Here is a 14,330-nt window from a genome sequence, read left to right as displayed (position 1 = left end):
ATTAAAATCTCCGGCCACCACGCCAAAGGAGACACAATGCTCATTGAACAGGGTTATAATTTTTGACATGAAGGCAGGAGTATCTGTGTTATATGTTTAATATAGTAATTGGTTGACCATATAGTGACCCAGTTATCAAAATAAATCTCCCCTCCGGATCAGATATGTTTTTGTCAATTATGAATGGAACATTTTTATGGATAAGTATGGCTGTGCCTCTACTGTTTGATTTGAAAGATGAGAAATACACCTGTCCCACCCAAGCTCTGCGGAGTTTGGCATGTTCAGCATCACAGAGGTGTGTCTCTTGTAATAGCGCGATGTCTGCTTTTTCCTTTTTTAGAGCACATAGTATCTTTTTCGTTTTATTGCATGCCCTAGACCATGGCAGTTCCATGTCAATAGATTCAAGGTACTAGTCATCGTCATCGAGCAGTAATCGAACTTTAGTGCAAGTCATCGCTGGGTAAAAATGGATAGTAATTACAGCTGCGTTCACATAAAAGGAAAACAAATGGTGTACATGAAATAATAATCTCTGAACACCCCAGCCGAGTTCCCAAACAACTCGACACATCCCGTTGGATCTATTACCCCCCCCCGCTCAGTCTCAATTCTGTGTTCCGAATAAAACAAAAAACGGGAACAGTTAGCAACGCACAATGTCTCCCTCTCCCCACCAAAGAAATGCCTCAATGCCCTCGTCCAGACCACAGTAAAAGAGGGGAGAAAAATAAAATCAATAGCCAAGCCTACATATACCTCCCCCGAGGGACATAGGGAACCCCAAGTAATAATAGCAACAACAACAAAAAAACAGGGAAATAAAAGTAGGCTGAAACATTAGTAGGCCTAGGTTAGGCTATACAGCCCATCCCTCTCAGTTAAATGAAAATAAATATAAATTGGACGGCTATAATGACCTTTAGGGGGTGGGTCTCTGGATATCGGCTATATGTCGTCTTACCTCCTTTAGTAATGGCATTAATCGCATTTAGTCATTGGTCTGTTTCTCATTGGCCAGGATTGTCTTTCAAAAAACGTTTTGCCTCTTCGGGAGTTTTGAAGTGTCGCAAGGCTCCTTGGTGAAGAATCTTGAGTTTCTCGTTTGGGTATTTGAATCCCCTGAAGATGCCTCGTCAATGGAGTATTTCTTCACTTCGTCAAATTCTTGGCGCTTTCGGCGTATTCCAGCTGACAGGTGCTGGTGTAAAGCGAGTTTGGCGTTTCCCACTGTGATGGTGTTGTTTTTCGCCGCCTGTAGGACTCGTTCCTTGTCGGTGAATCTCAGGAAACGTATGGTGATTGGGCGCGGTGGTTGTCTGGCTGCTGGTGGGGGCCTCAGTGCTCGGTGAGCTCTCTCGAGTTCTATGGGCCTGTCGGTGGACATGTGGAGCCACTCGGGAAGTTTGTCTTGCAGGTAGCGGATCAGTGGCATGTTTCCCTCTTCTTTTTCACCCAGATTGAATAGAACACAATTATTCCTTCGCCCCCTGTTTTCCAGGTCCTCTGTTTTCTTTTCCAGATGCTCGATTTTCTTTTTAGCATATGCTATTGTTTCCATGGCATCTGTCAATAAGTTTTCCATGGATAGGATTCGCCCCTCTGCCTCGTCCAGGCGCCCCGCGTTTATGGTTATCTTGTTGTTGATGTCAGGCAAAGCGTTTTCCAGGATTGTCACTTTGCCCCCTATCGCACTGAGCTGAGAGTTAATGGCATCTAATTTAGTGTTTAGTTCTGTACGTTGGGATCTCAACTCAGAAAGGATGTCTTCGACAGAGTGCGAGGTTGGCATTCGTTGTGCCTCGTGGGGGAGCGGGTTCTCTTGCTCCTGGCTAATGGCGCTAGTTTTTTCTGAAGCTAGCTTCTTCTTGGAGGCTCTTTCCGTCGCTAACACTTGAGTCCGGGTAAAAATGTCACCTGTAGTGTCGCCTTTTGTAGTCGCCATCACTTTTTCTTACTAAAGCTAAATGAGTTTGAACTTGGAGTGGAGGTAAGATTAGGAATTGGAAACTACTTGTGCGGAGCTCTTAGTTCATGCGGCCATCTCGTCCAAGGGTCAAGTGATCCCCAATTCAATAAATTTTAAATTCAGGGTGTAACAACAAAATATGGAAAAAGTCAAGAGGTGTGAATGGTTTCTGAAAGTATTGTAAATAGCGTGAATAGCCTAAAGGATGTTTGGCAGACTTAAAGGGATCCTCAGTGGATAACTTGTGTTCGTTCATTACCTTAGCAGGAGACTGCCCAATCAACAGCCCGAAACAATGAGCCCAAATGGAGAAATGTATTAGTCATCAATATTAACTCTTCAAAGCAAGAGTTAATATTGCATTGTCTTATTCTTTAGCATTTGTGTCAACCTATTCTCCGATTCTGCGTGGTGTGTCAAGGCTTCATTAAGACGTAAAATACTAGAAATCTCACCCCACCATTTTTCCTTTATATTTTTAAGGTACATATTTTGCTGCTGGAATATATGGTCCTTGAGAAAAGATTGTGAAGCCTGAATCTTAAACCAGCAGCACATTCAATGTAATGCTCTGCAATTATGTCAAATTATTCTGCAATGATGTAAATGATGACTTTTTTCTACCCACCCAGTGTCTGGGTAGATGAATCCCCTGTTTCCAGAACACACTCTTAGAAAAAAGGGTTCCAAAAGTGTTCTGGAGCTGTCCCCATAGAAGATCCATTTTTGGTTCCAGGTGGAACCGTTTTTGGTTCCATATAGAATAACTATTTTAGGTTCTATGTAGAACCATCTGTGGAAAGAGTGCTACCTGGAACCAAAAGGGGTTCTTCAAAGGGTTCTCCTATGGGGACTTCCGAAGAAGCCTTTTAGGTTCTAGATTTTTTTCTAAGAGTGTGGAGTCACAGTGAATAATATCCCCCTGTTAAAAGGTGGTTGATGGGCTCCTGTTGAGGGTAGTGTTTTTTTTTGTCTACCTCTCACTCTGAAAACTTCCATTTTGTCTTGACAGGATGATGAAGTGGTGCTCCAGTGTGTCGCCTGCATCCACAAGGAGAATCGCAAGTTCTGCCTGACTGCAGAGGGGCTCGGCAATCGACTGTGCTACCTGGAACCCACATCAGAGGCAAAGGTAGGCACATAGAGGAGTAGGGTTGTCACGTTATTCGTTGTTTGTTTGTCTCAAACTAAAATCTTATGCAAGAAAACATGAGACAGAATTTCGCCGTGGCTCTAACGCTAAGATATAATGAAGTATTTCCTACCGGAACTAACATCTTGAATGTAGAATTATCACCCTTATCTTTTCAGTGCCTGATGCTCCTACTGTTCAGTGTAGATTATAATGTTGTGAGAAAGGGTGTATTTGAGTCAGAGATAAGGTCTTCCAAGATGTTCTCTATAGAGCCCAGTGAGTGAGATGAGAGAATGCCAGGACATGTTAACCACATGTTCACTGAGTTCAGAAGTCCATATACATGTAACTAGGGTCTTTACATAACCAGGGTCTTTACATAACCAGGGTATTTACATAACCAGGGTCTTTACATAACCAGGGTCTTTACATAACCAGGGTCTTTAAGGAACCTGAATGTATACTTTTTATTTATAAAATCTCCCCAATTTCGTGGTATCCAATTGTTAGTAGCTACTATCTTGTATCATCGCAACAACTCCCGTACGGGCTTGGGAGAGACGAAGGTCGAAAGTCATGCGTCCTCCGGTACACAACCCAACCAGCCACACTGCTTCTTAACACAGCGCGCATCCAACCCGGAAGCCAGCCGCACCAATGTGTTGGAGGAAACACGGTGTCGCTGGTGCGCGATGAGACAAGGATATCCCTACCCGGCCAAATCCTCCCTAACCCGGACGACGCTAGGCCAATTGTGCGTCGCGCCACGGACCTCCCGGGTCTCCGGAGACACAGCTGGCGCTGCAGTGCAGCACCCTTAACCACTGCGCCACCCGGGGGGCCCTGAATGTACACCTAAGCAGGGTCTACACGCGTAATCAGGGTCTACACATGTAATCAAGGTCTACACACGTAACCAGGGTCTTCAAATAACCAGGGTCTACACAATGCTGAATGTCTCCAAAATTGTTATAAATTCACTGGGTTAAATGACGTGTCTCTCCCTTGCCCACTGCTTGCATGTACTGTGAGAGAGACACTCACGAGTGAGTGATTGCATGGAGTTTATTCAGTACACTTTTATAAAAGAAGAGATTAGTCATAAATGGAACGGAAACAGATGATTTACTGTACACCCTTATACTCCACTGAAAGCAGCCTAAACAAGGTAAATAACATGCATTCACACACTCCTATTGGATATGCATTCACCTGCCTATGACATCTTGATTTACTCAGTTTATCAAGAGATTTACCATTCAAATGAAAGATTATTACCAATATGTTGTTATGTAGTTAAATTGGTAAAAACAAAGTCAAATGAATTGTATGATTTTATGAGAAATGTTGTCATCAAAATGTTCAAATTTAATAATATTGAATATTGGCCATCCTGGACCCCCAAAAAATGACTATCAGCATTGGACCTAAAGAGAAATCAGATCCTGCTCTCTAGTAACCAGGGACACGCTGAGAGCAGCACAGAGGCAGCTTACTATACTACATTATCAGAAACAGGAACCAAACACAGTCGCCTGATTATACATGATGCAACAATTATTATGTATTTTCTTTCGTGATTGTACGTCTCAGCAGGCCTCCAGTTTTATGATAATGCTCAATTTGGAAAAATTAGACCATGCGGTTTTTCTTGATTAGTTCATAAACAAACTGTGGTTGTTTGCTATAATTGCTCAGTAGTAATACAGCCTGGTGCTTTGTCAGTGCTAATGCATTTGTGGTTTGTGCAACTACGTGCAAAATCACTGCAAGTTTTATAAGGATGGATTGAGCAAGGCTTAATTGTTTTAAAAACCAAATCAGCATTTGTCACATCAAAGGATGTAGTTCTCTCCTGAATTACTTACAACGTGACAATTCTTACTATTTCAAAGCCGATTAGTTTCATTTGCCACGTTTTGCCTGCTTGTAGTTTTGGAATATACTTGGGGAAGAAGCACCATTGCTGTTCTATAGAACTAGTTCTATGAAAGCATAGCAATATTGCACTTTAAAACATTGCAGCTGTCCAAGTGACAATATTACACAGTAAAGCCAGTCGCCCTCACCACGCTTCCGAATTCCATTCCCTCTGTCACTGTAACCTGGCATGATTAGATTATTCAGCATGGATTGTTCTTTTAATCATAATCCATAGACTTAGCTAAATGACGTTGCCACAAGCAGCACTGGAGATATTGAGACAAGCGAAATGCAACACTTCACTCTCACACAATCACACACGGTATCTGCGCATGTGCACGGGTTCACTTCACTCTATGTACAGCGTGGTAGCCATGGGACCAAAACAGTGGAGAAGTTGGGCCTTGCGCTTCAACGCTCTTAGTTGTTGCGGAAATTGATCTACTATGTCTCCGATTAATTTCAACGTGGCCGGGAAGCCAGTTACATAGACGCTGAGATAGAGACACAGACACAGAGAACATAACAGAGTGAGAGAGTGTGGAGTGATAGTGATTTATGTATGCACTGCTTAGCTACAGTTTTCCCCTTTCTTCACCCCCACCCCACAGCACTCACCTAGGGATGGAAGGAGAGGCAATGGGAGGGTCTGGATGCTTTCATCCCAGATGGGATGGTAATTACACTAGACAGGTGTAATGGATGCTCTTCCTGTCTGCCACTTTTTCCTTATTGCTTGGTGTTTGTATGAACTGCCGTCATCCCCCAGGGACAGCACCAGAGACGGGGAAGGGTGAAAAACGACTCAACTAACTACAGTACCACGACTCTTTAAGAAAAGGGTTCCAAAAGGGTTACTATCGGAGGGATAGTGTTTTTACCAAGAACCGTTTCGAAGACATGGGTTCTTTGTAAGGCAAAGGGTTCTACGTTGAACCTTTAACATCCTAAGAACCATTTTTTGGATGGAACGGTTGTTTGATGATTCTTTGGAAGGCAAGAAGGGTTCTACATAGAACCATATACTATTTTACAGAATGCTCTATTGCAAGGAGAATTTGGGGAAATTGTTTGTTTTACTCTAATATCTGTGTTTTTGCATGTACATTGATCGGTTGATTCTTTTTAATCTACACAAAGATAAATAACATGCCATTTCTCTATTTTTATTTAACTAGGCAAGTCAGTTAAGAACAAATCCTTATTTACAAGGATGGCCTAGGAACAGTGGGTTTAACTAATCCAATCTGTTAGTAATAGCTTTTATTGCACCCTTTACTGAGATAGTTGTTCCAATTTAGATGATTGAGTTCGTCTCACTATTCAATCTTCCCTACCCTGGCAGTCATTCTGAATTCAGGTTGAGGGTGATTAACAATTCCACTTGTTGGATATCCTAACTCTGGCTGGATTCCACTAGGAATTACACGTCACTTTGCAAGCCTGCATAATGTGACTTGCAGGCTTGATGTGGCCTGTAAACCAGGAGATTCATAACACCACAGTGTTAGGATATACAGTGCATTCGGAAAGTATTCAGACCTGTTTACTTTTTCCACATTTTGTTACATTACAGCCTTATTCTAAAATGGAAAGTATTCAGACCTGTTTACTTTTTCCACATTTTGTTACATTACAGCCTTATTCTAAAATGGATCAAATATATTTTTTCCTCTTCAATCTACACACAATACCCCATAATGGCCAAAACATTTCTGCAGGTCCCCAAGAATACAGTGGCCTCCATCATTCTTAAATGGAAGAAGTTTGGAACCACCACGAAATAAACAATTTAATCCACTTTAGAATAAGGCTGTAGCGTAACAAAATGTGGGAAATGTCAAGGGGTCTGAATACTTTCCGAATGCACTGTAACTGGGCCCTCGAAGAAAGGCCTTATGATATACGTAATGTATTGTCATAAATAATCAAATGTTAAAGGCTAATAAGGTTGGTAGAACCGTTCATAGAGGGTTTTTAGGCAGAACCCTTCATAGAGGGTTCTACTGTATGTATAATCATACAGAGGGGCTTATTCTAAAATTGATCAAACTGTTTTTTCCCCTCATCAAATACCCCAAAAGGCTGGTTGCCTTAAAAAAAAATTTTTTTTTTTTACAGTGCATGGAGACATACACAAGGCAACAAGGATGTTGATTTAAATGGTGCATGTTTAAATGTGACATCAATCAGCCAATGAATTAGCAGTTGATGTTTATTCATGGTTAGCTGCTCCCCTGTCAGCTCTCTCGTGGTAGGATCACCAGAGAGCTGAAGCCCCCATCATAGAATCAACAATGTACAGCTATTGTAAAGTGAATGTTTAACTAATGAAATGGCCAATTAACTGTTAAATAAGAGGAAGATGATGATATAGCCAACTACTTCTAGGTTTCTGAACTAATGCACAGTATGTACTCTGTCATTAGGGTGAACATGAACATAAATTGAGAGGTCATCTCTTGGGGTAATCAAAGTGAAAGTGGTATGTAACCTTTTGGATCTCCTCCCCAGAGAAGATGGGATATGTGATCCATTGGTCTAGCTGCTCCCCTCCCACAGCATGAGCCATAAACCAAAGAGCAGTGTGTAGGCAAGCAGCCCTAAATATATCTTTATGATATGCCCTCTCAGATTGAGGACACACAGACCTACGCCCCCAGCGCCCCAACACAGATTTCTCCGTGCTACCCTCTATTGTGTTTCCCCAACAGCATGCCAGGAAAGAGTGGAACGGGGGAGAAAATCTAATCTAGTCAAAGAATAGAACTGGCACAGAGTCCTCTCATAGGGTGCAGATCAAATGGACTTCGGGCTTTTACAGTGTCTGTGCTGCTGCGTCTGTAACCCCTGGTTGTGTGTGGATGGGTGCATGTGTGAGCATAGCGTATGTGTGTGTTTTGACTAAAAACAGTGATGACAATTCTCAAAATGCCCTTAGTAATGGCAGGTCATTAAGGTCATTATGTCTGAGTACGTTACTTTAAGCCACTTTGACATCCTTTTGACATCTCCGAAGCTGATGCTTGAGGCTGTCCTAAGAGAGACACTGGGCTTCCGATGTTGGCATGTGTCACTACAAATCACATCATGTCTGTTTTACTGGTGTAACTCCACTGTCCTGCCACCGTTGGTCAAGCTCTCTGGATCTATACTCCACCATGATATAAATGTGCATATTTAAAATGTCTCGAGAATGGATAGCTGCGTCGATACTGCTTTAGATGATTTCACATACTAACTTAGTTTTACCTGAGTGTAGAAAGCACAGCAGAGTAGAACTAGGTCGGCTGAAGTTCCAATTTAAAGTTAGATTTACCTGTAACAAGGTGAACCAGTTTAGCCAAGTTTTACATGTTTCTACCTAAAGGAGGATAGTGTGTGTTTGCTGTGCATCATTTATCTTGTAGTGTTGCAGGTCCCTAAGTATCTCCCTCTCTGCCTCATTCTGTCAGACTGCTGCTCTGTCCTGTATGAAGAAGGGATGAGTGCTCCACTCTCTCTGTTACTTTGTCTCTCGGTCTGTCTCTCTCGGTCTGTCTCTCTCGGTCTGTCTCTCTGTTACTTTGTCTCTCGGTCTGTCTCTCTCGGTCTGAATCTCTCGGTCTGTTTGTCTCTCGGTCTGTCTCTCTCGGTCTCTCTGTTACTTTGTCTCTCGGTTTGTCTCTCTCGGTCTGTCTCTCTCTCTCTGTCTGTCTGTCTGTCTGTCTGTCTGTCTGTCTGTCTGTCTGTCTGTCTGTCTGTCTGTCTGTCTGTCTGTCTGTCTGTCTGTCTGTCTCTCTCTCTCTCTCTCTCTCTCTCTCTCTCTTTCTCTCTCTCTCTCTCTCTTTCTCTCTCTCTCTCTCTCTCTCTCCTGTGGTCTCACATATTCATGCTCTCTTTCCATGCCCTAGATTGGCCAAGATCCACATACTCCGATACTATAGGCACTTGCTGTAATGATATAGAATTCTGAATTTGGCCCTCCAGTCAGTTGATATGTGTTAGATTTATCACTAACTGAAGCTTTCAAAGTTGCATCTTGTAGAGCAGGTGGACTGACTTACACAGGCATTCAGAACTATTTTGGGAGACACAATATAGATAAATGACTGTAGGCTTTTCCTTATCAAATAAGATTGATTGAATGTTTTCAAAGACATCTGTGTTATTGTGTTTCTCTCACTCTGCAGTGCTGAGGGAATGTGGAACAGGCATCTAAAATGGTTTTCAAGTGTAACCAATCTCTGGCGTTTGTAATTGATGGTTGTTATGATTATTAGTCATGGGTGTAATGGACAAAAAATGCTTAGTAAAGAACACACTCAGTCATAATCTGTGACTAACCAATCTGAGGACCAGGCATCTGTAGTGACCAATCAAAAGCCTTTTCTGGGTTTCCATTTAATCTAAATTTTATATTGAGCCTTTTTAACATGGTTTGAAATCCTCACTTGTAACTGGCAATTGTCTGCTGCATACAAATCTCCCGTCTGTCTCTTCCAGTATGTCCCTCCAGACCTGTGCATCTGTAACTTTGTGCTGGAGCATTCTCTCTCTGTGCGGGCCCTGCAGGAGATGCTGGCTAAGACTGGCCAGAACAGTGAGGGGGTGAGTACTGTGCTTCTACCACAGCATCCATACACACACTCCAGACGTCCATACACACTCCCACCCCAGGACAGACGGCAGAGAGAAGGTATCATCACATCACAGAGAGCCCTCTGGGAATCTACTGAACATCCCCGTTTCACATATTCCATTTCATTAATTACAGGATTTCAGGGTCGGAGCAGACTAAAATGTTGTGAAATTGTTTTTTATAATGATGCAAGCACCACCTGTTTATGTTCATTAATGGGATTAATGAGAGGAATTGGCCTATTACAGTGGCCTGGGGACCTGGGTGCTGGGAGGTTGAGCCCTCCATGAATAGTAATGTGAATGAAAGTCATCAGAAGGAGAGCGCTGCCCTCTTATTGCAGCTTTACTGAAGTGGTTCTGCCCTGTGCTGCTCGGTTGTCTATTTGATTAACAATGAGGCTGAAAGGACAAATTCTCAATGCTATAATTTTCACTATAGAGCAGAATTGCACTGTAACTACTTTTGGTGTACTGTAAAACACGCACAGAGAACCAAACAAGTTCAAATGACAGAGCCACGGTGTAGAATATACAGCACACACGTTACGTACACACACCCGAGGCAATGGAGGCACACACTGTTACGTACACACACCCGAGGCAATGGAGGCAATCTCATTGAATGGACCTTCATATGGCTTTTGCATAGCAGTTTAATCTGTGTGTATAGCTGGTCTATTGGTAGTCAAAGCAGGTCTCGACACCACCTCCCTATCTCCTCTGAACAGCCAGTTACACTGGGTATCATAAGTATACACCCCCCCTGGATTTTCCCACATTTTGTTGCTTTACAAACTGGGATTGAAATAGATTTAATTGTCATTGATCCACACAACATGGTTCTACACGTTTTTACAAATGAATACAAATTAAATATAGTTGTTGCATACGTATTCACCCCCTTTGTTTAGGCAACCCTAAATTAGTTCAGGAATAAAACATTGCTTAACAAATCAGATAATAATTTACATGGACTCACTGTGTGAAATAATATGGATTGACATGATTTTTTATACATACAACATCTTGTGGAGTACTGAATTTCAAGCACAGATTTTTTATTTAACTTTTATTTTGACAAAGAAGACATATTGAGACCTAGGTCTCTTTTCCAAATGTGCCTGTGATCTATGGCAAGATTCAACTACAAAGACCAGGGAGCTTTCAGAAAGTCTCAAAGAAGGGCAGTGATTGGTAGATGGGTGACAATAACAAATCAGACATTGAATCTCTTTAAGCATGGTCAAGTTAATAATCATGCTGTGGATGATGTATTAAACCACCCAGATACATCAAAAGTGGTCCTTCTGAACTGAGCTGCAGAACAGGAAGGAAACTGCTCAGAGATATCACCATGGAGACAATGGTGATTTTAAAACAGCTATGGAGTTCAATGGCTGTGATGGGAGAAAACTGAGGATGGAGCAATAGTAACCTAAATGACAGAGTGAAAGGAAGAACACAAATATAGAGAATTCAAATGTTCCAAAACATGCATCCTGAATGCAAATCAAAATCAAATCAAATGTTATTTGTCACATACACATGTTTAGTAGACGTTACTGCAGGTGTAGCGAAATGCTTGTGTTTCTAGCTCCAACAGTGCAGTAATATCTAACAAGTAATATCTAACAATACACACAATCTAAAGTAAAGGAATGGATTTAAGAATACATAAATGTTTGGACGAGCAATGTCAGAGCAGCATAGACTAATATACAGTAGAATGTGACAGAATACACTATATCACTATATACACATGAGATGAGTAATGCAAAATATGTAAAAAATTATTAAATGGACTAGTGTTTCAATTATTAAAGTGGCCAGTGGTTTCAAGTCTATGTATATAGGGCAGCAGCCTCTAATGTGCTAGTGATGGCTATTTAACAGTCTGATGGACTTGAGTTAGAAGCTGTTTTTCAGTCTCTCAGTCCCAACTTTGATGCACCTGTACTGACCTCGCCTTCTGGATGATAGCGGGGTGAACAGGCAGTGGCTCGGGTGGCTGTGGTCCTTGATGATCTTTTTGGCCTTCCTGTGACATCGGGTGCTGAAGGTGTCTTGGAGAGCAGGTAGTTTGCCCCTGATGATACGTTGGGCAGACTGTACCACCCTCTGGAAAGCCCTGCCGTTGCGGGCGGTGCAGTTGCCATACCAGGCAGTGATACATCCTGACAAGATGCTCTCAATTGTGCATCTGTAAAAGTTTGTGAGGGTTTTAGGTGCCAAGCCAAACTTCTTCAGCCTTCTGAGGTTGAAGAGGCGCTGTTGCGCCTTCTTCACCACACTGTCTGTGTGGGGGGACCATTTCAGTTTGTCAGTGATGTGTACGCCAAGGAACTTGAAGCCTTCCACCTTCTCCACTGCGGTCCTGTCAATGTGGATCGGGGGGGTGCTCCCTCTGCTGTTTCCTGAAGTCCACTATCAGCTCCTTTTTTTGTTGACGTTGAGTGAGAGGTTCTTTTCCTGGCACCACACTCCGAGGAACCTCACCTCCTCCCTGTAGGCTGTCTCGTCATTGTTGGTAATCAGGCCTACCACTTTGGTGTCGTCTGCAAACTTGATGATTGAGTTGGAGGCATACGTGGCCACGCAGTCATGAATGAACAGGGAGTTTATTTGGTAAATAATTTATTCACTCTATTTCTTGAACTGCATTGTTGGTTAAGGGCTTGTAAGTAAGCATTTTACGGTAAGGTCTACAGCTGTTGTATTCGGCGCATGTGACAAATACGATTTTATTTGATTTGAAACACAGCTCTACCAAGTTGCTCTCTCTATGCTCCTCTTGCAGGGAACATCCTAAACAGTGCCTGTCCTAAAATGTCATGTTTCATGTTTCAGAGGAAGGAGGGGGGCAGATATGAACATTTCTCATCCATTGTACTGTAGTATGACATTGCACTTTTTCCAGGTTGCAGTGGTTTACTGATCTCATTTATGCACTTTCCTGAAATTAATATGTGGGATTGTTGTAGTTCATTACCAGATGCAGCATGTTGTAATTTAGTACATTATTAATCCAATAGATAAAAGTATATTGTAAGTGTAGAGAGAGCGAGGAAGTGTAATTACTAGATCATTTATCATCTTATTGTTCTGTTGTCAGTCATTCTCTAATGTATTCTAATAGACAGATAATGCATTTCTGATACTGATAATGATCTTATTCGATGCAATCTTCTTTGTTAAAAGTAACATTCCAAACATTGTCTTTTGCTTTCATTGATCAGCTGTGAAAGATCTGTACTTTTTGCATTGCTATGTTCATCCATTGTGTTCTGTTAATCTCTCTACCTGTTAGCCTCAAGGCAAGGACCGATGGGTATGTTCACCATTCATCCCATTCTCCTCTCCTCTCACCTCTCTGCATTGCTGTTTAGTCATGCTAGCAGCTTGCTCTCCCAATTTCATATGTCTCCTAGGGATACGATAGTCCCTTCAGTGAAGCAAATAGGTTCCCCACAGAATGCTAGTGTTTTTTATATGAAAACATGAATGCGTATGCTGCTGAAATGACTGCCATTATGGATTTATTTGGTTAAACAAGTGAATCAATTTTGTCACAGCACTTAGCAACATGAAAAAGACAAATAGATCTGAGTATAGACTTTGTTCAATTGTTACTGCTCACATTTCTCCTGGCGAAAGAGAACATTCTACGTCTATCCTGAATTAACATCAGAATTAACATCAGATCAATGTCAGTCTTCATTCATTCCTTAGGGGATTTAGAGTTATGTTTTAATGTTTTAAAGTCCAGAATCATTGAATTTTACCAACAAATTATTACCTGTTCAGACATTCTACACCTCAAATCCAATTCTATTGGCCACATACATGGTTAGCAGGTGTTATTGAGAGTGTAGGGAAATGCTTATGCTTCAAGATCCGACAGTGCAGCAGTATCTAACAGGTAATATCTAACAATTCTGCAACAAAACCTAATACACACAATCTAGTAATATATGGATGAGCAGTGACAGAGCTGCTAAGATGCAATAGATAGTAAAGAATAGATAGTGACGGATACAGTGGCATTATTAAAGTGACAAGTGTTCCATTTATTGAAGTGGCCAATGCTACTTTAATAAAGTCTATAGGTAGGCAGCCGTCTCTCTGTGCTAGTGGTGGCTGTTTAACAATCTGATGGCCTTGAGATAGAAGCTGTTTTTCAATCTCTCCCGGCTTTGATGCACCTGTACTGACCTCGCCTTCTGGATGGAAGCGGGGTGAACAGGTAGTGGCTCGGGTGGTTATTGTCCCTGATGATCTTTTTTGCCTTCCTGTGACATCAGGTGTTGTAGGTGTCCTGGAGGGTGATGCGTTGTGCAGACGCGTTGGTGGCACTGTATTGTCCTCAAAGTACGCAAAGAAGTTGTTTAATTTGTCTGGCGCACAACGTCGATGTCCGCGAAGGGGCTGTTTTTTTTATAATCAGTGTTTGCCTGTAGACCCTGCCACATACGTCTTGTGTTTGAGCCGTTGAATTGCGACTCCACTTTGTCTCTATACTGACGTTCTGCCTGTTTGATTGCCTTACGGAGGGAATAACTACACCATTTGTATTCGGCCATGTTTCCAGTTGCCTTGCCATGATTAAATGCGGTGGTTCGTGCTTTCAGTTTTATGCGAATGCTGCCATCAATCCACGGTTTCTGGTTGGGGAAGATT

At 42.0% G+C, this 14,330-nt stretch overlaps 1 protein-coding gene across 1 annotated transcript in view; it reads left to right on the top strand.

Moving 5' to 3' along the window:
- LOC149975234 (ryanodine receptor 3-like) overlaps positions 1-14,330 on the top strand; it is a 78,485-nt gene that overhangs the window by 56,192 nt on the left and 7,963 nt on the right. Inside the window, exons 2-3 of the mRNA XM_090209704.1 lie at positions 2,985-3,104; positions 9,516-9,620. Coding sequence (XP_090065830.1) covers positions 2,985-3,104; positions 9,516-9,620 — 225 coding nt within the window. The remainder of the gene's footprint in view (positions 1-2,984; positions 3,105-9,515; positions 9,621-14,330) is intronic.

This window comes from Oncorhynchus mykiss, chromosome 19, assembly GCF_057628025.1.
Source record: "Oncorhynchus mykiss isolate SJ-2025 chromosome 19, ASM5762802v1, whole genome shotgun sequence".
In the NCBI taxonomy this organism is placed as follows: domain Eukaryota; kingdom Metazoa; phylum Chordata; class Actinopteri; order Salmoniformes; family Salmonidae; genus Oncorhynchus; species Oncorhynchus mykiss.
Note: the sequence above shows the minus strand (reverse complement) of the source record. Positions and strands in the feature narration are given on the sequence as shown.